Raw genomic sequence first — 27723 nt, forward strand, 5'->3', positions numbered from 1 at the left:
ATAGTCTCTCTGTAGTAGAGGCGTTTCTTTTCGACACGAGATTTAAGAAATTGTGTTAAAAGTTAGTTAAGTGAAGAGAGAATAAAATAGAAAAGGAAAAAAGTAGAGAGAGTGAAAGAGAATAAAGTAAGAGATAAGAAAAGTTGGTGATTTTTACCAAAACAGGAAATGACTCAGCTACAGTGGGACAACCAAAAAAGAAATACGACTCAGCTACAGAGGGACGGAAGGAGTATTAATTTCGTCCACAAAAAATCGACAAAATTGTGGAAAAGAGAGGAAAAAGATGTGGAAGAAGTGTGTTAGTGGATTGTGGGGTCCACATTTATAATGATACGTAATGTAAGGGTTTGTTTAAATGTTTTCATATTTAAAATTGGTCTAATTTTTTATGGATGATTCAAAATGATAAAATCAGTTTATTTTTTATAAACGAAGGTTAGACACAAATTTCAGATTTGTAAACCAAATGGATGTTGAATATCTCTTGTTTAAGGAGAAAAATTAATTATGTGCATATACTAAACAAAAAAAATGTAGAATAAACAAGGCTGGATCAATTTTATTATTGACCTCAAATTACAACAACAATTTATGTTATGAATTATGATAATTGATAAGGCTTATTCATAGACCATGGTGAAAGAAGTACACAAAACAACAAGATTTCATGGTGGATTTATCAAGTAAGATAGAGTCGTATACGGCAAGTAATAAGCTGTTGCAAACTTGCAATTTGTTATTCAATTTATGGAAGTTCAATTCGTTTTCCTATGGGCCATAATTAGTTAGGTCTTGAATTAAATTATTCTCATCTCGATTTCAACAAAAATCTTGACTTCATATTTACTTCTGCCTCTTAATTGTAATTAATACTACTTCACAAAGTTTTCCGTGCTTAATAAATGTCGCCTTCGTATTCTTTAATCATTATACTAAATATTAATTAAGTTAAATTAATAATGTTAACATGTACGACCATATATAAAACATGTCACATGTCGAAAAGAAAAGATCGATAGGGACATCAAACTAGTATTTTCTTGAAACCACTTAAATATCGAAATGCATAATGAACCAACCATCTTTTTAAATGAAATAAATAAGCCTAATTTATTGATTAGGAGGGGAAATAATCAATAATAATTGAATGGCTAATCATAAACAATATTTCGACAGCTACACCATCTTCTATCAATTAATTTATTGATTGATCAAGCATGTTAATTAATTGACCACACATTATCAATTAGTAGTTGATACATGAATGATAATATAACGCCTATTGTTTGTTTGAAGAGAGCATTGATATGCCAAACGTGTGGGTTTTACTCGTATCTGTGTGTGTTGTCTCCTGATTAATACATGTTTGGGTGTTACATCTCTCAGCATATTTGAGATTTTTTATAACTGATTTCTATGTCAAGTTTTATGCAAAATTCTAAAATTTTATGCGCATGAACTGATTTCTCTGTGTGGATTTTCATCTCTGTACAAATTTCTGAAAATTTAAGAGAATGAATCTCAATTTGGAGGTTTTATATCTCACCTCTATGTGTTGCATTCTAATTTGTTTGTGGGTTTAGCATCTTTATGCGAATTTTGAGATTTCTACAAAATTCAGAAATTTTAGAAGTATTCTCAATTTAGAGAAAAAAATGATGGAGATGAAAGAAATTACAAGTTGTGATACTCTAATTTGAGTTTTGGAGAAAACATGTTTTGGAATGAGAAAAAAAAATAATGTAGAGGGAATTGAGTAAAATGGTATTGTTGTGAGTTTTTCAGATAAATTGAAGAGAGAAAAGAATGAAAATATGGGATAATTCACGTGCTAAGATAAACAACGAAATTGACATTGGTTGCAAAATATTTTCAAGTTGCAGTTCAAAACATCAACATTTTCAATTTATATAGGAACAGGCCATGCAGAATTTTATAATATCCACGTGTGATCTCAGAATTTATTTTTAAGATTTTAACTCTATGCGATTATTTTTTGGATTGATTATTGATAGCACTTCACATTTCAACTGGTCCATTGATGTGACAAGACTATTTCTTTTATTTTAGAACACAGTATAAATTTTGTCTGGATTGTAAATATGCTGTGTAAATGACAAATAGTCACATAATCCATTTCATAAAAAATATATAATCATTCAACGGTACATTTCTTCAATATTACGACAAAACAGAGAAATATTCTCCAACAGTACCAGCTGTTTTCGTTGGACAAAATCGTGCTCTGCTGAGAGAATTCAAGCATTGTCACCGGAAAGTGAGGATTCGATGTTTGAAGGCATCAAGATGTTGAAGCCATCTGCTGCGGTGGATATGAGCATTCCCGGTATCTGGGGATGCCAATGAACTTCTTTCAAGTCCTTCTGCCCCTGCAGAATTTGGTAAATGAATGCGATGAGGCAGGCCGTCTTGTTACTTATTCATAGAATAGGTTTTAATCGATAATTGAGAGGTATTCCTATTAATTAGTCACCTGATGAACAAATAGAAGTTGTGGTGGCAAGTCATTGGGGGCATTTACTTGCTCTTTCGTCTTGGCTCTGAACTCCGCCTCCTCTTCCTCGTCTCTCTCAAGGGAAAGGTCCCATATCCTGACAAGGATATCAACATTCGTTAAAATTCAGGTTTTATGAGGATTCTACCGTATCTAGAGGCTTCTTACGTTAGTTGGTTGTCAGCTGAAGACACTGCCAAGGTGGAGGCCTCGTGCGGACTCCATTCAATGGATGTGATGGGGTGCTTATGGTACTCAAAGTGCGCAACTACAGCATCTCCTTCCTGTGCAAGCGAAAAACAAGGTTACAAAACACACATGTGCGAAAGAGGGGAAGGAGTTGAGACCATTCTATACCTTGAGTAATCTTAGATCTCGGATGGAAAAAGTCCCATCATCACTACCTGATGCTAGCATACAGCTCGCTAGGCTGATCAAGAAAGAAGCAACGAGAAAATGAAATTCAGAGAGAGCTATAGCAAACAAATAGTACTCCACTACTTAAGAAACAAAGCTGTAAACACCTGTTCCATGTTATCACATTCACATCAGCTTTGTGTGCTTTGATAGAAACTGCAGGAGACTTCCCAGCACGAGTATCCCAGATTGCAATAGTTCCATCAACCGAGCATGAGGCGAAGACGTATGGTTCTGTAGGACTCCACTGCAAAAAGAGAAATAAACGCACCATTAGTGACGAACGCAACATCTAATACTATTCTAGGCTGATTAAGATGGAAACCTGTAGATCTTCGACACTAGCAGTGTGACCAACAAAGGGAGTAGAGTCGATGTTCCATGTTGATTCGGACGCTGGTTCCCAAAGATGAATACTATTCTTGCAGTCCCCTGTGAGAGTTGAGAGAGCAAGGAAGTTAAATTACACAAAAGCATTGCACAGAACAAAATCTGCAGTGTCCGGCCATACCTGACACAAGCCTTCCGGGAACAACAGGACTCCAGTCAATGGCATAGCCTTCATCCTTGTGTCCAGCAAACTTAACTAAAGGAGCTTGATTGAAAATGTTTGACCCTCCATTATTAGTTGCAGTATCGGCTTCTTCCAAAGCACGCAAATGAGAGCTGAAGTCCCATACCTTCAAAGCATCCATCAAGTTACGCTACATACAAGAGAACCAAGGCTCTATGTCCTTGAACTAAGTGTAGATACAGTTACACAATTTCAAGTACACGAAAGTGTACCTGAACAAGGCCGGTATCTGCCCATGAAGCACATATATGAGGATGTTGTGCCATAGCACGAATCCGGTTTACACCGCCTTCATGACTGACCTTACGTACCTGTAGGCTCATTGCGTGAACACACAAAATGCTCAGAAGGGTGCATATAAGTTGAACTGAAAACCAGTAATGATTACAGAATTACATAATTAAACCTGCAAAACTGGGGTCTTGGTTCCGCCACCTTCCTCCTCCTCATCCTCATCACTATCACTACTGTCACTCTCCATATCCGTATCTTCATTATTTGATTTCGCAGGCACTAAGTCACGCCTTTTCCCAGAAACATTTAAGATCTTAAAGATTCCGATGTAGTTCCAGGAGGATTTCTCTGCCTACCAAAATGGGAAATGTATACCTGGTTAATACTATGCAATAAATCAACCAAAAAAACAAAGAACTTCCAGAGAAGAGAGGATGTGTTACTTTGAAACATTCAATATCTTCTCATCAGCAGTCATCATGAAAATATTAACAAGTATTAATCCTTTGTCATTAACATTTTTTTGGCATATTGTTTATTACATGGCCAACATCTATACAAATGAACACATACATAGATATATCTGCTCGATTAAGCTAAGAATCATTATAAACAGGAAAAGACTCGAGAATTACCTGTGTTCCAGCAACGGAATAGACGGTGTGTGGAAACTCAGTGCGCACCAGGCCCAAAGAATCACGCAAAATATCAAAACTGTCTCAAATCAAACCAAACCAAACCGTCAGCTCTTGATATTTAAAAATGGTCTATGCTATAGAAATGGCTCAATAATTTAACTGCAGCTCTGCTAGGGAAATAATCACAAGCTATCATACACTAAGGTGGTATTTGGTTAGCCATGACTAATTATCCATGATTATCCATCTATGATTGAGTTGTGGGATTGAACCTCATGAACCAAACACACTACATATTTAATCTCGAGATACAATCTTGCAAACCGAACATCCCCTAAATGTACAAATTACAATCAGCGGCACGATGAAATGATTCATTAAAGCTTCTCCTAACTACAAATGATCACTACCCCTGCATCAAAATTGCAACTTTTTAACAGTGAATAACAGAAAAGGTTGATAAATTCCCAATCCCCACCTCTCTCTCTCTCTCTCTCTCTCACACACACACACACACACACACACACACACAGAAGAATGAAAGAGGATGACTCAATTAAAAGCAGAATGACAAAAAGAAGGGGATAAATGAGCATATTACCTCAAGCAGGGCCATCCAATGTGAAAACCGTGATAAGAATTGTATGCAGACAGGTCGCACTGAAGCTCCTCTCCTTCCTCCAATGCGTCTACGCCCGGTTGCCACACTTTCGCCGGCACCGTCGGGCCCGAATTTGAGGATGATCCTTCATCTTTCTTCGAGCCCTTTTTGGGATTCAGGAGTAAAAGAGCAGCTCAAATTGACGAACAAAGCTACAGAAAAAGTTTTCAATCCGAATTAGAAAAGATTAGACTTTTGTTTACCTTGTTTTTTCGTTTCGCCTTTTTGGGATTCTTCAAGCTCCGAACCATTTTTAGTAATTTGGAGGATTCAGGCAATGGAGATGAGGAGAAACTGGTTTTGCAGAAGGTTTTTGCAAATAGGGTTTATCGCAGAAGGATTTTGCAATTAGGGTTTATCGCATAAGAGAAACCCCCAAAATGTATATATTGTGATTGGGCAATTGAATTTTGTAATTTGAATTCTAATATAAAAATTTTCGGGGATCACCTAAACCATACTCGTGTAAAATGGACCCACCATCATCACTTGGAGTATCCACAATGGAGCTCCCTATAATCCACCCTATCCGATTATAATTTTATCTTCTTACCCTTCCACCTACAGTGGGATACCATATAGTCCGTCATGTAGCACCACAATTTAATTTTGTACTATTTAATTTTTATGATAGAAAATATATCAAACAAAATAAATAAAAAAAAGCACCACAATTAAGGCAAATCCTATATTTACTTCATTAAAAAAAAGTTACAAGAGTAGAGATAAAAAAAACAAGTGCACTACCAATAAAAGCATACTCTACATCATTCCCAACTTGCGGCGCAGATCATCGATCATCCACTTGAGGTATTCGGCTTCGCCCGGGTCCTCGCACTGCTTGAGGGCGTGGTGCGTATCCAACAACGTTCTCTGGTTGGCGGCCGCCACCAACTCCGCGTAGGCATGTCCCGCAGCCGAAGTCGGGGTCGGGGCCGCGATCGGGACCGGGGCCGGGGCCGGGTTCTGTGAGGATGTCGCCTTCGCCTTGTCCTTGATCTTGGTGCCAATGGGACGCCGGGAGGACATCGGTGTGCCAGAACTCTCATCCTCGTACATCGGCTAGTTGAGGTCCATCAGTGGTGCGCTGTTGTCGTTGCTCGTATAATCACCGGCCGCGATGTTCTTCTTCCTCTTCGCCGCAACCGATATAGGCTGAATTTCTCCTTGTAACTTCTGCCTGTTCTTCAAGATGAGCCAGGAGTTGTAATGCTTGAAATCGTCGTACAATGAAATGTACGACGCAAGCGCTTTATCGCGCACATCCGTCAAACTCCCGCCGCTGCCCTTCTTCCTCAAGCACTTCTCAAACTCCGCCAAGAACAAATTGATCTGCTTCTTCACCTGATCCTAGTGCTTGGGGAGCTGCTCCCTATGCGCGCTCCCAGTATGCAATTTGCTTTTGGTTGTTAGCAAACACCGGCTCCTCTGAAATATCAACACAACACTTCGTCAAGACAATGGTTTCATCCGGGTTGTAGTTGTCCTCCTTGGGGCGAATTCTTCGTTCTTCCCCGGAGGCGGCAACTTCTGGGCTCTTTGCCTGTTCCTCTTCCTCTTGGTGGCGGAGCCTGAGGCGGTGGCGGTTAGGGGTGGGAATACGGATATCGGGTATTGGGTTTATCCGTACCCAACCCGATACCCGCCGGGTATTGGATACCTAATATCCAATTTTATGGGATTGGATATTGAAATTTAAGATGAATCGGGTATTGGGTATTACCCGAATATCCAATTTATTATTTAAAAAAAAATTTAAATTAGGTTTAGCCATTTTGGGCTTCAAGAGCTAGGCTAATTTATTTACTAATTACAACTTACTAGGTTAACTTTCTCTAAACTTATATAAATAAGTCAATTTCTCTTACTCTAGGTCACGGCTTCTCCAAACTCTCATCTCGCATTCATCCTTTGGAATAATTATTTTGACTTTTGAATTATATTATCGGTTGCTTCTACAGTTTAATTAAATACGTAACTTTTATTATTACTTTTATTATTTTATTTATATATTGCATAACCAATTCTCATAAATATACTTTAAAATAAAAGTGACCAATTTTTTTAAATTTTATACTACCAAATAAATGCAACATTAAACATATTAGTTAATTTAAATATTTCTATATTTGTATTAATATATAAAATTTGATTTTTTTATTAGTTATTAACGCACGTAAAGAGTCGGGTATCTGGGTATCCGATACGTCGGGTATGGATACCCGGGGCGGGTATTGGAGTACCCAAAATATATCGGGTCGGGTTTTGGATGTACATTTAGATGATTTTCGGGTTTGGGTACCCGATTTTTTTGGGTTGGGTATCCACGGATACCCGTATTCCCACCCCCTAGTGGCGGCGGCGGCGGGAGCGGGATGGGGCGGGGGCGCGGGTGGGAGACGGCTCCGTGTCCGACAGCCCGTACAAATCCGTGCTGAAATCGGGATTGTATTGGGTGTTGGGGTCGAAGGGCCGGTATTCATCAGGATCTGTACCCGGCCACCGTGCATCACCACCGAACATCAATAATCCGTCGGGACTATTCGGACTTAGGAAATCACCGGGATTCATTTTATAAATTGAAATAGAAAGAATGAGACGAAAGAGTGAATGGAAGAGTGAAAGGAAGAAATAGAATTGTGGTGTATATATATATATTTTGAAGAATTAAAAAAAAAAATAAAACGCATTGCATCGGGCACTATCGTCCGCGTCGCCCGCAATGGGGCGGACGATAGCACGCCCGATGCGTGCTCCAAGACCTATCGTCCGCGGACGAAGCATAGGGCGCTGACGATGCATCGGCATCGTCCGCATGGCTATAGTGGCAGACGATAGCCCGCCCGATGCATCGGGCGGACTATCGTATCATCCACCTTACTGTGGATGCTCTTAGTAAAATTGCTCATGTTTATAAGTTTATTTTATTTTGTTAACATACTTACAAAAATGTGTAATAGACCCACCAACACTTAGTAAAATTGTTCATGTTTATAAGATTATTTTATTTTGTTGTTAGTGTGTTTTAGGATTTGTTATAGGGTTTATTTTAAGGTGATCCCTTCGGTACTTCTCTTACGATAAACATGAACAGCTTTACTAAGTGATGTTGAGTCCATCACACATTTTTGTGAGTACGTTTTAGGATTTATTTTAGAATTTGTTTTAGATGATCCCTTCCAAAATACAATTGGGTCTAATGGGTATATTAACAAATCAGAAACTAAATGTAGTATAGTTTTGATTTATTAGTTATTCTAAATAATTCCAAATCAAATCAACCAAGTTTATCGATAATGTTTACAAAATTTAATTAGCTTGTTAAGGTGGGTACAAATATAGTAGTAACATATTATGCATTTAGCTGACAATGCTGTCACGTGTGTGTCGCCCATATTAGGCGCTCATTTTAATCGCGAGATCACTTCTCGATATAAATGATTATACATCAGTCATAAATTTTGATGTTTGTTGGATGAATTAAATGATTACACCAACACTATTGATTCATGGCACCCAAATTACTAATTTAAATATTTGCATTGTGAAAGGTTTATATTAGTATCATTAAAAACGTCTAAGTGATTGAACAAATGTGTTTAAAGGCTAATTATTTTCTTTATTTTATATTATTATAAAATAGTTATAAAAGGATGAGTCTGGTGAATAACAAAAAGGATGATGAGTTATCGTGTGCAAGTTGACCAAGTAGTAATGCTTGAAGCCAAAGTCTTGTGTTCGAGTTCGAGTTTATCGTGACACAACTTTTAAGTTTATACTCATTCATTCTACTATAATTGAGTCATTTTTTTGCACTGATTTTAAAAAAATTATATAGAAAATAAAATAAGAGAAAGAATAATGCAGACTCTTTCTCCAAGAGGTTGTGAGTTGGAAACATCTCATACGCGCAACTAATATGCATGATTCTATACAATACTACTATCAAACATGAATTACAATCTTCACACAAAGCCATCTTCACAAACCTGTACAACGAAGACTATCGACATCGATCTAGCTTTCGAACCCGACAATCAGCCACAGGTCGTATCGCGAGATCACCTACTCCACCTATTCCAAATCCACCAACGGCAGTTTCCAACACTTAGGATCCAATTCAGCCTGTCAAAAAAAAAAAAGAACAAAATCAGTCCGGCCGTTGTATAAGTAAAATAATTCAGACTGAAGACGACGTACCTGAAATACCTTTTCTCTCCACAGGAGAGAGCAGCCGCGGGCCTCCAAATGTTCAAAGAGCCAAGGTGGCAACAGTGACTTGAACGATGCCTGAAGCTTCACTTTTGTTAGCCCGCTGCACGCCAAGAGTGCAGCGGCTAGTCCAGCTGGAGTCACCCCCTCTTGGTGGAGGAGGGTCATGCTCTGCAGGCAGCTGATCCTCGCGAGTGACAAGAGCCCCAAGTCCGTGACGTTGGTATAGGACAAATTTATCTGCATATCAATTAAAAACGAAACGGATTGGATGATTGGTCACGAGATTTGGCTACAAACACGAAAGAACAAACAATCTTACCTGCTTGAGATTCTGAGAGAAATGAGATAGAGGAATCATTCCACCATCGTCTATGTTCACACACTTCTTGATGTCTAATCGGGTGAGTTGCTTGCATCCGACGGCGATGGCGGCTAGGCCCAACGACGTGACAAGGGGGCATCCTCGACTCTCTAATGTGCTCAACTTTGTGCATTTTGACATGGCGATAAACGAGGTATCGGATATGGACGTGCAATAGGCTACGTTGATCATTTCAAGGTCGGGGCAGCCACGAGAAATGGCTAGAATACTTGAATCCGTAATCCCAGCTGATCTGGAAAGGGAAATAACGGAGCACGTTTCAGACAAGAACAACATCTATATAGAACGTACAAGCCACTAGATGGTTGGCTACCTGTATAAGTCTATCTCTTTGAGCTTTGAACACGAAATGCCAATGTGTGTTGCACCCTCGTCCGTTATATTCAGGCAGATCCCAAGCTTAATGCTCGAGAGCTGTGAGCAACTTGAGATGGACTTGAGGCCTTCATCATCTATTTCATTGTCAGTGAGGTCAAGCTCCTCAAGAAGCTGGCACCGCTGCCCTATCAAGACGAAAGCTTCAGCAGAGACCGAGGTGCATGATTCCATCTTTAGAGAGACGAGGGAGGTGCAAGAATTCGTGATGTGGGCAAGCGAGACGTGAGTTATCTTGCGGCAGCAGGTGATGTCCAGCTTCTGCAAGTCTTTATGCTTAGTTACGAGTGAGGAAAGCCCTTCATCTGTCACCCCGGTACATTTACTGAGGCTCAGTTCCTTCAAGGAGATGCACAAGTTTCCAATGGCCTTGAGCCCCGAGCAAGTGACCTGGCAACCATCAAGTTTTATACATTGTAACGTCGAGAGGCTCTGCAAACTATTAGCAAGAGCAAGATCCACCTGAAAAACAGAGGATGATAATTGATATTTTAGGCTGGAAAATACGGAACTCATGAAAAGAGGAAACGGTGTAAGAGACTTACACGAGAGCCATATGATAAGATGAGTTGCCTGAGACTTCCAACAGCGCTGGTTAGAGAAGTCAAACCGACATAGCTCACATTCTGACAGCTCGACATATCAAGCGTCTGTTAGAAACGAAGAATCATTAAATACAACTTACAAGTAGCAATTTCAGACTGCGAGCTATGTATTCTCACAATTTAGACCATTTTCATCTACTTAAAATGTCCAGTCCTCAGATAATTCCCAAATAACTACTTAGTTCAAAAGTAAGTACCTCCAATGATTTGCATCCTAGCTTCGGAGCTGTGAGTCTGTCATCATCAATCCCGAAACATCCTTCAAGAACGAGATCTTCAAGGTGTTGCAACTCTAATATTTGTGACAAACATTTATTGGTGATCTGCGTAGGCGAAAATGAGACACCATCAACATCGTACTTAGTTGAGCGTCGTAAAGATTATGAGTATGTTATTATTCATGTGTGCTATATTCAAGCATTTGAAAGATCACTAATGCCAATCCATCTAGATAAACAAGTATGAAGATTGAGTGAGCAAAATCACTAATCTAGAAGTTATAAAGCCAAAATTCCAATCCATCTAGATAAACAAGGGATTAACGGTTTAATCTATAATATGGTTAGCCAATCCTCGAAAACAAACGGAAAAACAGAGTATCAATCGATTGAAAATCAGCATTACCGGCAAGTAAGAGAGATCCAAACTCCTCAAACCCTTGCATTTCACAGCAATCAATCCCACCCCCAAATCCCCAATCCCTAAACACCATTTCAAGCTAAGCAGCCTCAATTTCCGGCACCCCACAGCAATACACCCAATCCCAATATCCGTAATCGATTTACACCTCACCAGCCACAGCCTCTCCAGATTCCTGGCCTCCGCCACCGCCGCCGCCGCCGTGTCCCTGAGCTCCGCCGCATTCGACAGATCAATCTCAACCAAATTGGAGCAATTCGCAACCAGATTCGATAACCCCGCGTGGGAGAAGAAGCTCGACCTAGAGAGGTCAATCGACCTCAACGCCTCCTTACAGCCGGCGGCAATCGCGCCCAGGGAGGCGTCGGTTATCCTCGGACACAGGGAGAGATCGAGATTTGAGATATGGCGATATCTGGCGAAGAGCTTGGGAAAATGCTCGGAGCGGAGGGGTTTGAGGAATCTCCTGTGGCGAGACTCGATTGCGTGGAATGAGGTACAAACGAGAGAAAATGACTTGATATCGCCAGGGTTTTGGTGGAGGAAATCGAGGATTGTGAAGACTATTTCTTCGGATAGGAGATCGAAGCGGGTGAAGCTGGATTCTTTTTTGTTCTTCATTGATTGAATCTGAGTTTGGTTTTGTTGATAACCAGAAAAATACGAGCAGAAAATGAAATGTGAAATGAACAAGTAACCGTTACCAGAAAATAGTTGGCATGGAGGAAGAGCAGAAGGTGTGGACCGAGGAAGAAGACTATGTGAAATTATGATAATACCCTTTTTGGCATTTTCGCTGAGATGCGGCCTACGAGTCACCAACTTTATCCATGGACATACTTACCCTCCAGGATTGATATTTTTCTCCATCTAATAAAATGGAGTACAAAAATACTCTCTGTCTGTCATTAGAAGTCTTATTTATAGGCGTCACATGTTAACAAAAAGTAGGTAAAAAAATGTTAGTGGAATATGAGTTCCACTTGTATATAATAGTTTTAAATATAATAGTTTTAAATAAAATGTGAGTGGAATGAGTTAATGGAAGGTGGTACCCTATTACCATTTATAGTCAAAGTGAACCGGGACTCTTGTTTGCGAACGGACTAAAATAGAAAAACAGGACTCCTATTCGCGAACATGGGGAGTAATTGATAGAAGAAGATTAACTCTCACCTTTTGGTTTTAGGTGAAGCAAAATCTACGCTGAGTTTTTAAAAATTTCTTTAAAAAGAATCAATAATGATATTTTATCTACTTTTGAAATGAGTCGAACTTCTAATCTGTTGAACTACTTTAAAGATAAATATCTAAAAATGAATTTGAGTTTGCCGTAAAGGATTGGAGATTACTTAATTAATTGTGACCTAATTACACTTGAAAATTCAATTTCATTTCTATCGATATCATCTCAACATTATATCAAAAAATGAGAATATTAGAAGGAACGGAGTAAAAGAAAATTTGTCTAAAAGTAGGGGTGTGCATTCGGGTTTCGGTTCGGTTTTTCGCCCAAACCGAACCGAATCCGAAAAACCGAATTTAGGCTAAAATTGAAACCGAACCAAACCGAAAAACTGAAAACCGAAAAACCGAAAACCGAACTTAAAAAACCGAACCAAACCGAAAAAACCAAAATTTCAAAAAAAAACCGAAAAACCGAAAAAAATAGTATATTTTAATATATCTAATTTATTTTATTTTATATATACTAATAGAATATAAATATATATAATATAAAATTAATATAATATATATAATATTTATTATATAAAAATATATTAGAAGAATATATATTATATATATGATATAATATACTAAATTAATAGGATAAAAATATATAAAAATATATTTAAAATATAATTCGGTTTTTCGGTTTTTCGGCTTTTTTTTTCACCCAAACCGAACCGAACCGAAAAACCGAAATTTTTGTATTTTTAAAACCGAACCGAACCGAAAAATCGAACCGAATTTCAAAATTTCGGTTTGGTTCGGTTCGGATATTCGGTTTTCGGTTATTTTGCTCACCCCTATCCAAAAGTAAATAAAAGGGTAGAATAAGAAGATTGAGTTTGGGGGCATAATGGTAATAGAAGGGGGAGTTGAGAGTGGCGTACGGTGAAGGACAAGAAAAAGGTAAGATAGTGGAGAAGGGTAGTTTGGGAAAGAAAAGGTGATAGTGTGTATGTTTGTGTTCAATAAGTAGAGTCGGTTTTATTTGGGGCAGCAAATATTTGAGGAAGGACATATCCCATGTGCGGAAAGGTACGAAACATCAATATAAATTGATTATTTAATTGAAATTTGAAAATGAAAAGAAAAAGATGAATAGATAAGCAATAATTATACATAGTGGGTGGCCGTACTTATGAGTCACGACCTAACTATTGATAAGAACGGAACTCCACCGCACATGGTATCAAATGCTACATCTATTCACCACACGTGTCATCTTTCCTTTACCTATCTCTATTTTCTAAATATTCCATGTTTTTCAAATAAGATAATATTCCACCATCACACAAAAAATATTTCCTTGGTCCCAAACAGATTTTTTTTCGTTATCGAATAATAGAGGATAGGTATAGAGTTTAATAATAATGTATTAAGTAAACGGTAAATAAAGTAAATAAAAATAAAAAAGAGTGTTATTTTTTTGCCAAAAATGGAAATGGCACTTTGATTCATGTGAGTTAGTAAAGGCAAAGTTAATAAATACTCCTTCCGTCCTCGAATAAGAATTCTATTCGATTTAAGCAAGAGTTTTAAGAAATAAAAAGAAAAGTGGATTGAATAAGATTTTTAATGGTGGAAAAAGTAAGTAATGAGTAATATTAAATACTCTCCTCTAGGGATGTCAATCCAGCCCAAAATCCATGGGTCGACTCGAATAATCTTATAAAATTATTAGGATAGGCTGTAATTTCGCAACCTGAATACAAAAACGGGCTAAACAGATTAACCCATTAGAGTTGGCGGTTACACGGGTTGGCTCGTCAGGGTTGCGGGTTGGCCGATGGGTTGCAGTTTTAAATTAAAAAATGGTACTCCGTCCCGGCCTAAGCGAGACGTTTCTATTTTGACGCAAGAATTTAGGTAGTGGTGTTTAGTGAATTAAATTAGTAAAGTAAGAGAGAGAGTAAAGTAAGAAAGAGAAAGAAAGAAAAAAGTAAGAAAGAGGATAAAGTAAGAAAGAAAAAGAGAGAATAAAGTAAGAGAGGGGAAAAGGTAAGAAAGAAAGAGAGAGAATAAAGTAAGAGAGGGGAAAAAGTAGGAGAGATAAGAGGAAAAAGTAGGAGAGAGAAAAATGTAAGAAAGAGAAAGAGAGAATAAAGTAAGAGATGGGAAAAAGTAGGAGAGATAAGAGGAAAAAGTAGGAGAGAGAAGTGAGTTGATTATTACCAAAAAAGGAAAACGCCTCACTTAGGATGGGACGGAGAGAGTAGGTTTTAGTGTGTTTTTTTTGTACTTTTGGATTTCATGCGACGCAATTCCCTAGTCTTTTTCAATTTTCATTTCACATCTTTCCACTCGCTTCCACACCACCAACTTCTAAGTCACCTCGCCATTCTTACGTCATCTGTCACCGTCAGCTTACCATCGCCAAAGCTAATCAAGGCAAAATTGAGAATTAGTCCATCAAAATCTCAATATAGTTAACGTTTGAATAGTTATTCATGTAAGATGTGATTTTTAATTTTCATAAGGAATTGATTATGAACAATACGAAAACAATGATATGAATACAAACTTTAATTCAAATTGATTGCGCTAATTTATTATTTATCTTTGTTTATGTTGTAGTTGATCAGGATTGAAATACTATTCTCAAACTATTATTGAAGAAAGTCATGAAAATTTGAGGATATTATGTGATTCTAAAGACAGTTGAGTTATTTATTTTTTTAAAAAAATTATTTTTTATTCTCACTTTAGTTTATCTTTCTCTCTAACACTCGTTCCATTCTTCTCATAATTGAGTCATTTTTATATTTTGGGAAGTTTTATTATAATTGAGTCATTTCTATATTTGATACTCCCCCCGTCCCCGAATAAGAGTTACTAATTTCCATTTTGGTCCGTCCCCAATTAAGAGTAACACTTCATTTTTTACCAAAAATGACAAGTAGGTCTCACATTCCACTAACTCATTTCACTCACATTTTATTATAAAACCAATATAAAAAAGTGGGTCCCACATTCCACTAACTTTTTCAACTAACTTTTCTTTACATTTCTTAATACTCGTGTCCGGTCAAAATGCTACTCCTAATAGGAACGGAGGAAGTAATAAATAACACATTTTCTCTTTTTTACTTTATTATCTCTCTTATTTTAGGAGGTATATTTACCTTTTCTCCCTACAAAAGGTAACTATGATAATTAATTCTCTTTGGGGTATATTTTTTCAATAACCTTCATCTGTTGCAATTCACTACTACTCTACTAGTAGTATTTTTTCAAAAAGTATATTTACCTATTTTCATTTGATATATTTTATGATTTAGTTCATCTGTCTCGTGAAAATATTTGATACACCATATTTTATGATTTAGTAACTTTTTTCTCTCTAATAAGGTGGATCTCGTTCTCCACTAATAATACTACTATAATTTTTCTTATCTTTCTTAATTTATCAATTGTAAATTAAAATCCGTTCCGTCTCAAATGTCCATAATTTTATGAGATGGTGGCGAGGGTGGACCCATGTGGAAGTGAGTACGGGCTAAAGCCCTCAATAAAATTGTTTTATTTTGTTAATGACTTTTTATAAATTATGAAATTTATGCAAGTTGTGTAAACTGTTGTGTAAAAGTTCTTATAAATATTCTAAATAAATTTAAAAATATATTTTGCAATAAAATTTGAAAATCACATCTCCTTATTGAAATATTTTTCTGCATCCACTCCTAAATTCTGAACAGAGGAAGTGATTTATTTAATGTTTATGGGTGTATTTTGATTAGGGAGTAGTATTTAATCAAAAGTTAACAAATTATCACTCAAATTTTATAGGCAATTACTTAGATAGAGACATGTGAATTTTGCATTTTTCCTCTGAGTATTTACGACATGTCCAAATTTGATAGATATAATGTTGAAACTTACCGCTTGTCCAACTCACACTCACACTATATGTCATTACTCTTAATAATATGCAAATTTGAAATTGAAATAAATTAAATCATATTTAGGAAATAGCTTCCAATTTCCATGCCCAATTGCACAATTCTGTATTTACGGTGTAATTGTTGTGTTGTCCATTTAACTAGCATGATTTATTTCTTTTGCAAAAAACACGTTAATTTCAAGTTCAATTGACCTACGGTAGAGTAAAAAAGACACAGTGCAATACATACATACTTCATCCATCTCTTAAAAATATAAACAGTTTCTTTTGTTAGATTCTCTTTAAAATTATAAACTTTCTAATTTATTTCTTTAATAAGATGAGATGTATTTTCTATTAACAATACTTCAATCATTTTATCTATCTCTTTTTTGCTTTATTAATTATATATTAAAATTCATGTCTATTCAAAAATTTAATTATATTTTTAAAAACAGAGGGAGTATATCCTGAGAAAATAATCTATCCTTTCTTGTCAACAATATTAAATATTGCACCCCTTTCTCTTGGCTGGAAATAAGTTACTCCCTCTGTTCGCTGTTAAACAAAATTTGATTCGGTCGGTGACGGATCTAATTCATAAAAAGAGAGTACAATTGTACCCCCAACTGTATCTAAGTTAATTGCAATCTTATAGCTAAAAGTTTTAGTGGCGTAGTGGTTGAATGTGTCCATTCTATTTATGTTAGATTTAGTTCTCTCAAATAATTTAAGAATTACTGATAACAATTTTTAATCAATTCAATGCAAGAGAAAGAGGCATCAATTTCATCAAACACGCTGTGGAAATTAGTACTACGCGTTTGTACCACAAACTTTTATTCTTGTTGGACTTGACTCAATTGGTTTGGACAGGTACTAAAATCATCATGAATTTAACTTGTGATACTATTATTTTCTCTAAAAGTCGTGATTAAGTATATATACTCCCTCCATCCCATAAAAATTGTGTCGTATTCCTTTTTAGTCCGCTCCAACAAAGTTGAGTTATTTCCTTTTTAACAAAAGATAAAACATCTAATCACTCTTACTTTATTCCATCATTTACCTTACTCTCTCTTATCTTTCCTAATTTTTTTATCTCTCCTATTTATTTAATATAAGTTCTTAATCTCCGTGCCCAAAAGTTTTGTCTCAACTTTTATGGGACGATGGGAGTACTATATTTATCATTAAACTAACAAACAATTAAATTTATAATACTTGATTTTGTTTAGTCTTTATTTATATCAATCATTCAAACTCCACCACCCGCTGGAAGACTTTCGGTCTTAATCCGCAAACTCGGTCAAGCAGGATTAGTCGGATTCCGCCGAAGGTGGGTTCGGTATACCTGTGGTCAAAACCCCAAAAAAAAAAAAATCCTAAATTCATAATTTTCAAATTTAATGCGCACTATGCATGGAATACTCATGAATATATCTTCTCAAGAATGCCTAGTGCCAGATTTATTTGCCGGGTGGAATATGTTCTAAAAGTTGAAATTCAAATAGATTTTTTCTGTGAGCAATCACGTCAAAGACAAAATATTTCACATTATAATTTGAATTATTTGTGTTCAAGGATTGCTATCTAAGATGACATTTATCTTTTTCTAAATAAATACACTTCATCATTAACCTTACTCATTACCCTCACATTTAATTATAAAATCAATATATAAAAATAAGGTCAACATCCTAATTTTTATCATAGCAGATTGTAAATGGCGGATGGAGAGAGTATATACAACACGTGGATGTAAATCATAGCGGGCTCAGAAACTTTATATTCGAGTTTTAATAGTACTATGATACTATATTTCATAATCTTTGAGATAAAAGCACAATTTTATAATATTAATTTTTTACAATGATTTTTTTTAGGGATATTGGCATCTAATATAATGAAACTTTCAAAAAGTTAGGTTTTTCCCACGAACCTTAAAATTGACAAATAATATCACAAACTTTACCTCGAGTTTGTTTTTTTCCCCACGAATGAAAAAATTTATGTTATTTTAATATATTGAAGAACAATTTTGGAGGGTGTTCTTTTTTCTTTTTTTTTTTAATCGAACACCTTCACGGTGGAGGGTTGAGTAGGTCCCTCATCCTATATATATCATGAAAACAAAATTCATACAGAGACCATTCCCGAAAGTGGAGGGCCCAAGGAGGAATCACATTATACCAACCTACAACTTCCTCTACACCAAACAAAACTCAATCAAAACAAAAGAAAACAACCTCAGAATCTGAAGATAGGCATGCCGAGCTGGTCGAGCCTTGCCATGGCTCTCACCTGTGCCGGGATTGTATTACCCTCAAATCTTACCAAGTTCCGGCACTCTTTCCCTTTTGACGCAAGGAAGTCCGCCACTTTGTTTCCTTCTCTTCGAATAAAGGAGGGTGTGCTTCAAGAAAAACTATCTTCAAAGATTGAAACACTTGAAGCTCTCAAAATTGTTGTCGAGAAATTACGAAAAAAAATCCGTATCATAATATTATTTGTGGGAATTTTTTCATTCTTGAGAAAAAATAAACCCGGGGTAAAGTTCGTGATATTATTTACCAATTTTAAAGTTCGTGGGAAAAACCCCACATTTTAAAAATTTCATGATATTAGATGTCAATATCCCATTTTTTTTATGTAGTAGTTAAGATGTTAATTTCTAACTCATTCAACTAGATGGCAAAGTTTGTCCTACGTAGCTGGTCGGAGTGTTAATTTGAATTTTACCAACATAGAGCGATACAACATTGTTTTAGGGCTTTGTAAATGATTTACTTAGTAATTTAAATAACGTCGTTTTTGTCTAGGGCTTTATCTCTCACATATAGCGATTGGAGGGGGATTTCTTAATTAGCTCAATTTGGAGATTGGCGCAATTGGATGTGGATTTTTTTAGTAAAATTGGAGAGATAGTGATATGAATATAGCATACACGCATCACGTAGCAAATCCGATCAAGGACCTACACCGGCCGAGAACAGGAGCTATGACCTGAAAAATGCAAGATGTCTTGAATACACTCATCCGATACTCAAGCATGAAACAGGAAGCTCGAGTTTTAGTATCCCAAAAGCTGAAAGTAGTCCTTGAAGTCACATAGGAGCGAAACGAAGAGCCACCGAAACACGGGAGAAGAGCAGATGCTCACAAGCGGGTTGTCGAGTTAGAATATGTTGAACCCAAGTTGTAGATTTTAGGGGTCAAATAATGATCAATTTATTTCCTCAAAACAAGTTTAAATCCCCCATAATCACTTCAGCTGCAAGCAAATAACAATGAACTAGTACATGGGGTATCGATCTCATGAGAAAGGTATAGCTTCTAAAACATTGTGAATCTAACTATAAAGCAAGTAAATTTGTTTGATTTTGGTTTTGAAAAGGAAAATTATAAAAAACAAGTAAACAAAAGATGTGAAGTAACACGAATCAGAGGAAAGATTGTTCTTAGCCAGTTTCGGGTTGTTCATTCACATGGATCATATTTTTTAATAATATTCCGTTGCTTTTGGGATCATGTCGTTTTACACTCGCACGCGGCTGATCACTGGTCGTGGAATGGAACACTTGGGTTGACTTGACTGATCATGTCCCCTAGGCTCGACTCACCTATCCTCACCCCTACAAGACACAAATCGTAGGCTCGAGATAGGCTTCGAAGCACATTCAACATCTAAGATCCATCTGGGATCAATCCTTACCAGTCTTAGTCCTAGAATTCTTTATTTAAGTTTGCTCCCTACCCCGAGTTAAAGAGACATCAAAGTTAGAAAGCCATTGTTGAATTTCGTTACCTAGTCTAACTCCACCGGGATAACAAATAAATACATAAATAGAGACAACAAGCAACAAAATCATTCAATACATGTTTATGAAACAATATTCACAAACAACTCTTTCTAACCAAGAACAATCTTAAGTCTAGCGTACCATATGAAATTAAACCATGAGAAAATACCTAGATTCTATCATTTGGGGCTAGCGCTAGGTTGGATTTGAGCTCTAATCTTCAATCTCCTTCCAAAAGTGGCTCTAAGTCTTCTTTATCAGCATCCCAAAGCTATTTATATGTTTGGGCTGGCCTAGAACTTAAAAATTGGGCTTCAGGATGTAGCCAGCGGGTCGTCAGGTTAGTAAACGCCTCGAACCCAATGTTGCTAAATTGCGTTGCTCTACGCAGTCTTTTTAAGACGGTCGTAACTTTCTCTATCGGATTCTGATTAAGGCATGCGAGGGGGCCACATAAAGCTATTTCGACGATGAACACAATGGTGGTGTTTTAGGTTCATTTGGAAATCATCTTTGTAGGCCGATTACTGTTTATATTCTGATCTTTTTTGTTTTCAAGCTATATTTACTCTTTGCTTCTATTCCTCTTTAAGATCTAGCCATTTACACTACATCATATTGATCTTGGAGCAAAGATGATTAGAAACAGAGGCATTAGTCATCTTTAAGATCTAGCCATTTACACTACATCATATTGATCTTGGAGCAAAGATGATTAGAAACAGAGGCATTAGTCATGAACCATCAATTTAAGTTCTATTGATACTAAGTTTCTGAAATCTCGAATTTAATAATAATATTTTAGAAAACTATATTTTGTAATACCTCATTCGTTTTATAGAAATAGACTATTTGAAAATGATACAAGTTTTACGTAACTGGAAAAGTAAGAGAAAATGTAATTGAAATAGTATGGTGGATGGTGGGACCAATTAATGATAAAGTAAATAGAAGGAGAAAATGTTTCCATAAATAGATATAAACTATTTATGTTGATACGATGAAAAAAGAAATTCAGCTTATATTTATGGGACAGATGGAGTATAAAATTGAGAAAATACGCCATTGTCCCGCTCTAAGTGAACTATTTATGTCGATCTGATGAAAAAAGAAATTCAGCTTATTTTTATAGGACATATGGAGTATAAAATTAGGAAAATACTCTCTCTATTCTACTCTAAGTGACATATTTTTCTTTTTTAGGATGTTCCATTCTAAATGAAACATTTCTAAAATTAGAAAACATCACCCTTTCTACTTTTTTATCTCTCTTTTACTTTGTTTTCTCCACTTAACTCACAAAATAACACTATATAATTAAAACTGTGATTTATAGGTAAAAGAAATCTATATAATTAAAACTGTGATTTATAGGTAAAAAATATAATATAAAATAAAGAACATGCACCATTTATGTGCGAAAGTAAAAGATTAGATACTATTTATATAGTTTCCTCTATAAACAATTGTGGGCAAGTTGGTAGGTGCAGCGTCTAACTTGCTTTGGGTCGTGGGATTGCAACCTCTGATGAGGCGCATGTTATTCTTAATTGTTTCTTAATAAATACCCCATTTTTTCTTGATTTTTCTTCTTCTTAATATTCTATGTAAAATAGTACGTATAATTCTACTTTGTTTTCTTCTTTCATAATACCCTATTTTATTTTTTGTTATGTTTTTTTTCTTAATATTTTATGTACATTTTATTTTGTATTTTCTGTGAAATATGTTAGTATTTTTTAGAATTATTACCTCAATGTTTCTGTATATTTTTCTATGTTTTATGTATTTATTTTACATTTCTGATAAATATGGCTCTTTCTTAGAATGATTATCTCATCGTTTTATTATGTTTTTTCTATGTCATCGATATAGTTTCTGTACATTTTATATTTTATGCGATACATAATTTTTTTTAGAATGATTATTATTCATAAAATTTTTGTTACTCTCCCGTCCAATCATAAACCACATGCTTTTTAAGCACTATTCTCTACTCCCTCCGTCGCTATTAAGAGTCTCATTCCTTGGCGACATGGATTTTAAGAAATGTTAACAAAAGTGAGTGGAAAAAAAGTTAGTGGAATAAGGGTCCCACTTGTATGTATTAGTTTTAAATGAAATGTGATTGAAATGAGTTAGTGGAAGGTGATACCCTATTACTATTTATGGTAAAAGTGAACCGGGATTCCTATTCGCGAACGGACTAAAATAGAAAAACGGAACTCCTATTCGCGGACGGATGAAGTACATCATTCTATCTCTCATCTAACTCACTATTAAAAATTAAACGAATGCTAAAAAAAAAAGCATCTCGCTTGTGGTGGGATGATGGAAATATAAATTTTAATATTGGTAAAATAAGATGAATTATATCTTGACCTATGCAGTAAAAATTGAAATTGATTATTTTAGAAAATAAATACCGTGTGTTATTATATTTATATTTGGTTTCTATCATTGTTATTTTCTCGACATTGTCGCCTCTTTCGACAACTTGGCTATTTCGATTGACAGACACAAGTATATATCTAGATTCTATCACTAATCTAACTCATTAACATCAATACTCCTCGCATCCTCCTGTCGCCCACATTCAGTTGCTTCCGGCTATGAAAACAAATACTCCATTCGTCCGCCATTAGGAAGCTCATTTGTTGGTGTCAAGAGTTTTAAGAAATGTTAAGAAAAACTAGAGGAAAAAAATTAATGAAATAGAGGTTTCACTTATATATATTAATTTTAAATGAAATGTGAATGGAATGAGTTAATGGAATGTGACTATTATCATTTATGGTAAAAGTGAACCAGGACTCCTATTTGCGGACGGACTAAAATGGTAAAACGGGACTCTTATTCGCGGACGGAGGGAGTATATTTTAGACTTGCCTCCCCCTTAAAATTTTTTGGCTCCGTCAAACCATCCACAACCCTGGCTAGGATTCAAGCCCCAAGTTCCCCCCACGTCATCATTTCCCTAAATTTGAGTCTCAGACCATAACTCCTCTAACCCTGCATGCCCCATCCCAAACCACAACTATTAAATTGAACTATTAACGATTTACAAAATCAGAAAATAGAATATGTTACACAATTAAAAAAATTCATTTTTAATTCAAAATTAATAAATTATAAACTAAAAAAAAAAGCAAATAAATAAATAAAAAAAAAACTAGAAAATCAAATTGGGGAGCTCCGTCGCCCCTCTCCCTCTCCCACTTCTTCCTCTTCCAAATGCAAAAATTGAGAGCTCCATCGTCTTCCTCCCTCTTCTTCCATCGCCCCTCTTCCAAACTGCACAAAATCAGAAATTGGGACACGGCCCGGGCACCTCCAACGCCGAGCCGGACCCTGGGCGCGGTCCAAGCCGCAAGTTCGTCGCCTCCAACGCTTCAGGCCCTTGTGTTATTTTTGCCCTCACTACACACACCTAAATTATAATTTCTTCAAATTCAATTTATATCAATTACATCATTTTAACGAACAAAGGAGTCATTCAAATTCAATTCCATAAATTATAATTACAATTAAATTCTGAATGACCCGAACTGAAGTTGGAATCAGCTGGAGAAACACTATAGATGTAGAAATTAAAGCGTTTCTGAAGTTGAAACGGCATGATCACCACTTAATGAGCCGGAGAAGCTTGTCCCAGTGAATTAGGTGCTTCCGAACTCGATAAATATGCACGGTGTACAAGATGGCCGCTAGAGTCGCCACCACGAACGACAACACTATCAATTTCCAGAAATCCTACAACACGAACAACACTGAGCTCCATCGTATAAATGAAGCACGAGATGAAGAAGAAAAGACGACCATCACCTTCGGATTGGAGATGAGTATGGCCATGATGTAAGTCATTAAGTCCATCATGGACTGAATCGAGTTCTGTACGCCACCAACGACACACCGATCGGATTCAGCTACGCCATCCTGTTCGAGCAACACCAAAATCCCAAGTCATAAACTCCTTAAATTTAAAGACTGCACCACAGTGGCGTGTTTTCCTTGCCTGCATTTGCTGAATGACAGACAAATCGAACATCCATAGCCCTAAACGAGACGATGCTACTCCTGCCATCAGCACGTACGCTGAAGAGATTTTACTCCTCATCAATACAGAAGCAACACATAACAAGAGACAACCCCACTGCACCAATAACAGGTTTTTGTTAAATCACAAAAAACACTCTCCGACGAAGTTAGAGTTCCGTTCGTACCTGAGACCATATCGACCAAACACCTGTTCGTAGGGTTGAGATTCGAGACTCCAACACGGGGTACCCAAATGTTGCCCCTATCCCAACCATGGCGCTTATTCCACGTGCAATCCCGATCACATATGCAGGTATCCCTTGCCATTCTAGAGTAGCTGTCATCAACGTTCCAAATCTGAAACATCACATAACACAACATGATATCGTACGAGACAAGACAAGACAAGCATCACACTTGTTTTTACCCGAGCACGGTGAAATACAGCAAGGCTAGAGCTAGACCAGGAAGGACGACATCTTGGTTAATGTAAACTCTCCAAGCACGAACATAAGGAAGGCTCAGAAATTTCTCGATCATGGTCCCTTTTGGGCTACTCTCGGAATAATTTGCATCTGGAGTAATCAAGCTTTCTCGTTCGTGGTAAGTAGACACACTCTCATCTACTTCCCCGACCAAAGATCTTGATGCTACCGACACCCTTCTTTCGCTGACGTCTCTTAATCTTGGAATCCCTTTGTACACGGACATCAGAAGGATATATATCAAGAACACAGATATTATGTTCCAGATCGCTAATGCCAAAGCAGATGCAGTTAGCGACACAAAACTGATGACAAAGCCGGTGAGCACAGGAGCAAACAGCTTGCAGATTAGATCGATCCTTCGTATCACAGAGTTCATCTTTGTCAAAACTCCAGGAGACTGACCTTCTGATATCACAACCACCCTGTAGGTTCGACAAAACCATCAGTTTTTCGTTACAAAAATTTAGAGATATCAATTTCTCTACTGCTCCACTAAATTTAAATACTACTACCATTCTCTTTCAACCAAGATGGTTCCAGCTAGAGTGGAAAGCACGGCCACAGCTCCCGAGATGTTAATAAGTACGAGAAGAGAGATGAACACCGCGTAATTGGCAGTCATCAAGTCTGTATACATCAGTATAGCAACGACTGCAACTCCAGCAACAGCAAATGACAGATTTTGACTCAAGAGCCAGAGTTGGAGAACCTGTTCCGTACAGAAATCAATTGAAATTCAAAGATTAACTCAAATAATCATACTTGTCGAGCTTCCAAGATTATCCTCGCAACACAATGCACACCATACAAAGCCTCTAGAGGCCGGGAAGGTGGAGTTTATTCATATCAATTCAACTACAAAGATCAACTAGAATATCAAATGTGTTGAGCTTTCAAGATTATCCAAGCAACACAAGCCATTCGTCAAAAAAAGGTCATGTCCAGTGAAGTTAAGGCAACTATGCTACAATATCATGTTAATGTGTCCAGGAAGCTAAAAAGAGCGCTTCAAGAAACGAGAGATGAGGCAAACCCGAGTGTAGGAGAGCTTATCCACCAACTGTCCAATTAAAGGACCAAATATTGCAGTCGAAGCACATTCCACCACGCCATAAGCTGCAGCGACAAGTAAAGAGTCTGGCCACACATTGATCATGTATAAACCAACCGAGAACTCCCACATCCTGCAATCGACAACACGAAAACAAATTTCACACGACTTAGTTCATCACTATCAGCAGAACTTAGAGTTTTTTTGATAAAAATATAGTACTAATAAGTTAGACAATGATTCTTAACATTCTGCAGATTCATTATGGATTTTTCTCTAAATTGCTACCTAATCTTAACTACTAACATAGATTCATCTTGAAATTTCTTTGAGTTCACATCAATAATGCAGCTTATGATCACTATGAATCACAAATCCTGAGAAATAATTTTTAAAGCTAATAGAATCCCACAATTTCACTACATACGCTGGAAAATAGCAGCACAATCCCACTTAAACTTGAATAAAATAAATCTACATATAGATAAGGAAAACAAAACTTATGATAAACTTAACTTTTTGCATGGATTAATAAATCACAAATCCTGAGCAAATTTTGTCAATTTTAAAAAAATAAAAATAAAATCCCAGGCCAAGCAACAAACAAAAGATGAAAAAAAAGGGTTTTGACTTTTGATAGAGCAAAAAATGAAGAAAATTGGACAAACCTGGAGCCCCATCTGGCTAAAAAATGGCCAACATATAAATTTAGGACTGAAGAAGATGGGAATGAATGTGTTTGGACTGCCAATTGCTCACCCTTCGTTATTTCCATTTATTCTTCTTGTTTTCGAATTTTTGGTGATACCTCCAATTTTGATTATTGTAAAATTATAATTCTATATTGCATTTATGATGAATTTATTGTGAAAACGAGTGAATTCAGATCAAACAAAATTTTCATTTTCCATGAAATTCAAATCCAATTAATTCATTGAACAAAGTGATAAGTTTATATTATAACTTGATGATATATATAAGAAGATTTGAAATTGGTCTTAGTTTATGTTTGAAAATGTTTTTAGTTGATTTAATTCTTATAATATATTAATAAATAATTTTTTTTTTTAAAATTATGAGTATTTTTCATATCTACAATTGCAAAGTATTTGATCTTAACAATTTTGTGGATAAGTTATACGATAGTGAAACATATCGAGAGCTAGTGAAATAGTGATCGTATCATTATATAGTTTTATTAAACTATATTAAATTTAAATGATCTTAAAGTTATAAGATCACAGAGTATATCATGAAATTGCAGACTTCATACACACTAAATCTGAAATCAACAAACAATACAGAGTAGGATCCTAAGATATTTGACAACATTGACAAAACAACCAAAACTATAATTTTTTTTGAAAAAAATGAAAAATAATGAAGAAACAATAAACCTGGCACCCCATCTGGCTAAAAAGTGGCCAAGATACAGCTTTAGGAGCAGTGAAGAAGAGTGTTCTTGTTGCTCAATCAATGCTTCATCCATCCCTCTTCTTTCTTTCTACTCTCCATTCTTTAATTTAAACATGTAGATGTAGTAGTAGTATCTTTTATTTTTATATCCTTTTATTATTATATTTGGGTAATATCTTACTGAAACTGCAGCCATTTTACAAATATATCTTACTGAAACTGCACCAACTGTCACTTGGTGTAGCAAATTTTTATTTTATTTCTCGCATCATGTTCTTGACTTGTGTTCTTTCATGTCTTAATTTAATAGAGTGAACTACAAAAATAGTCCTTGGACTATGCGTTTATCTTGCTAATGAACCCTGGACTTTAAAAATATCCCCAGAAAACCCTGGACTAAGCGTTTATCTCGAAAATGGTCCTTTTTCACTGTTTCGTGATGAAAATACCCTTTTGGAGGATTTTGGAGGGTTTGGGCAATTTGGTCTTTTTACATTTTAAATCTGATATTATTTCAGTGATGTACTAAATTTGATATTATTTCAAAATTATCATTATT

The 27723-nt window shown here is 36.2% G+C and overlaps 3 protein-coding genes across 4 annotated transcripts; all 3 read right to left on the bottom strand.

The window, feature by feature from the left end:
- Positions 1–2117: 2117 nt before the first annotated feature.
- On the bottom strand, positions 2118–5430 carry LOC125218848 (protein HEAT STRESS TOLERANT DWD 1-like). The gene is made up of 12 exons (XM_048120627.1): positions 5246–5430; positions 4983–5146; positions 4379–4457; positions 3916–4095; positions 3722–3820; positions 3447–3615; positions 3261–3367; positions 3043–3182; positions 2876–2948; positions 2687–2802; positions 2498–2615; positions 2118–2393 (listed from the first exon to the last, which is right to left on the bottom strand). The coding sequence occupies exons 1-12, from the start codon at positions 5291–5293 to the stop codon at positions 2262–2264; spliced, it is 1425 nt and encodes a 474-aa protein (XP_047976584.1). The 5' UTR covers positions 5294–5430; the 3' UTR covers positions 2118–2261.
- Positions 5431–8889: 3459 nt separating this feature from the next.
- LOC125223721 (F-box/LRR-repeat protein 3-like) lies at positions 8890–12090 on the bottom strand. 2 transcript variants are annotated; one of them, XM_048126990.1, is made up of 8 exons: positions 11963–12090; positions 11244–11888; positions 10817–10942; positions 10560–10664; positions 9953–10476; positions 9577–9871; positions 9243–9494; positions 8890–9167 (listed from the first exon to the last, which is right to left on the bottom strand). In XM_048126990.1, the coding sequence occupies exons 2-8, from the start codon at positions 11877–11879 to the stop codon at positions 9117–9119; spliced, it is 1989 nt and encodes a 662-aa protein (XP_047982947.1). In that variant the 5' UTR covers positions 11880–11888; positions 11963–12090; the 3' UTR covers positions 8890–9116. The 2 variants fall into 2 exon arrangements, with proteins under 2 accessions (XP_047982947.1, XP_047982948.1); XM_048126991.1 differs by lacking the exon at positions 11963–12090 and having other exon boundaries at positions 9252–9494; positions 11244–11956.
- An 11121-nt stretch (positions 12091–23211) lies between these two features.
- LOC125219842 (solute carrier family 40 member 2) lies at positions 23212–27237 on the bottom strand. The gene is made up of 9 exons (XM_048121920.1): positions 27146–27237; positions 25731–25881; positions 25210–25406; positions 24637–25119; positions 24395–24566; positions 24187–24324; positions 23997–24107; positions 23797–23924; positions 23212–23601 (listed from the first exon to the last, which is right to left on the bottom strand). The coding sequence occupies exons 1-9, from the start codon at positions 27235–27237 to the stop codon at positions 23592–23594; spliced, it is 1482 nt and encodes a 493-aa protein (XP_047977877.1). The 3' UTR covers positions 23212–23591.
- Positions 27238–27723: the final 486 nt, after the last annotated feature.

This window comes from Salvia hispanica, chromosome 4 (genome assembly GCF_023119035.1).
Source record: "Salvia hispanica cultivar TCC Black 2014 chromosome 4, UniMelb_Shisp_WGS_1.0, whole genome shotgun sequence".
Classification (NCBI taxonomy): Eukaryota; Viridiplantae; Streptophyta; class Magnoliopsida; order Lamiales; family Lamiaceae; genus Salvia; species Salvia hispanica.

What these genes read in the sequence shown, in the direction of transcription:
- LOC125218848 (XM_048120627.1), bottom strand. Translation starts at nt 5,293, where the DNA reads ATGGTTCGGAGCTTGAAGAATCCCAAAAAGGCGAAACGAAAAAACAAG. An exon ending in ATTCCGTTGCTGGAACACAG is followed by an intron (nt 4,096 to 4,378) that starts GTAATTCTCGAG and finishes CCATTTTGGTAG; the next exon opens with GCAGAGAAATCCTCCTGGAA. An exon ending in AATGTGATAACATGGAACAG is followed by an intron (nt 2,949 to 3,042) that starts GTGTTTACAGCT and finishes TTTCTTGATCAG; the next exon opens with CCTAGCGAGCTGTATGCTAG.
- LOC125223721 (XM_048126990.1), bottom strand. Translation starts at nt 11,879, where the DNA reads ATGAAGAACAAAAAAGAATCCAGCTTCACCCGCTTCGATCTCCTATCC. An exon ending in TGGATCTCTCTTACTTGCCG is followed by an intron (nt 10,943 to 11,243) that starts GTAATGCTGATT and finishes TCGCCTACGCAG; the next exon opens with ATCACCAATAAATGTTTGTC. An exon ending in TAGGATGCAAATCATTGGAG is followed by an intron (nt 10,665 to 10,816) that starts GTACTTACTTTT and finishes CGTTTCTAACAG; the next exon opens with ACGCTTGATATGTCGAGCTG.
- LOC125219842 (XM_048121920.1), bottom strand. Translation starts at nt 27,237, where the DNA reads ATGGATGAAGCATTGATTGAGCAACAAGAACACTCTTCTTCACTGCTC. An exon ending in ATAAGCTCTCCTACACTCGG is followed by an intron (nt 25,407 to 25,730) that starts GTTTGCCTCATC and finishes TGTACGGAACAG; the next exon opens with GTTCTCCAACTCTGGCTCTT. An exon ending in CTGTCATTCAGCAAATGCAG is followed by an intron (nt 24,108 to 24,186) that starts GCAAGGAAAACA and finishes TTGCTCGAACAG; the next exon opens with GATGGCGTAGCTGAATCCGA.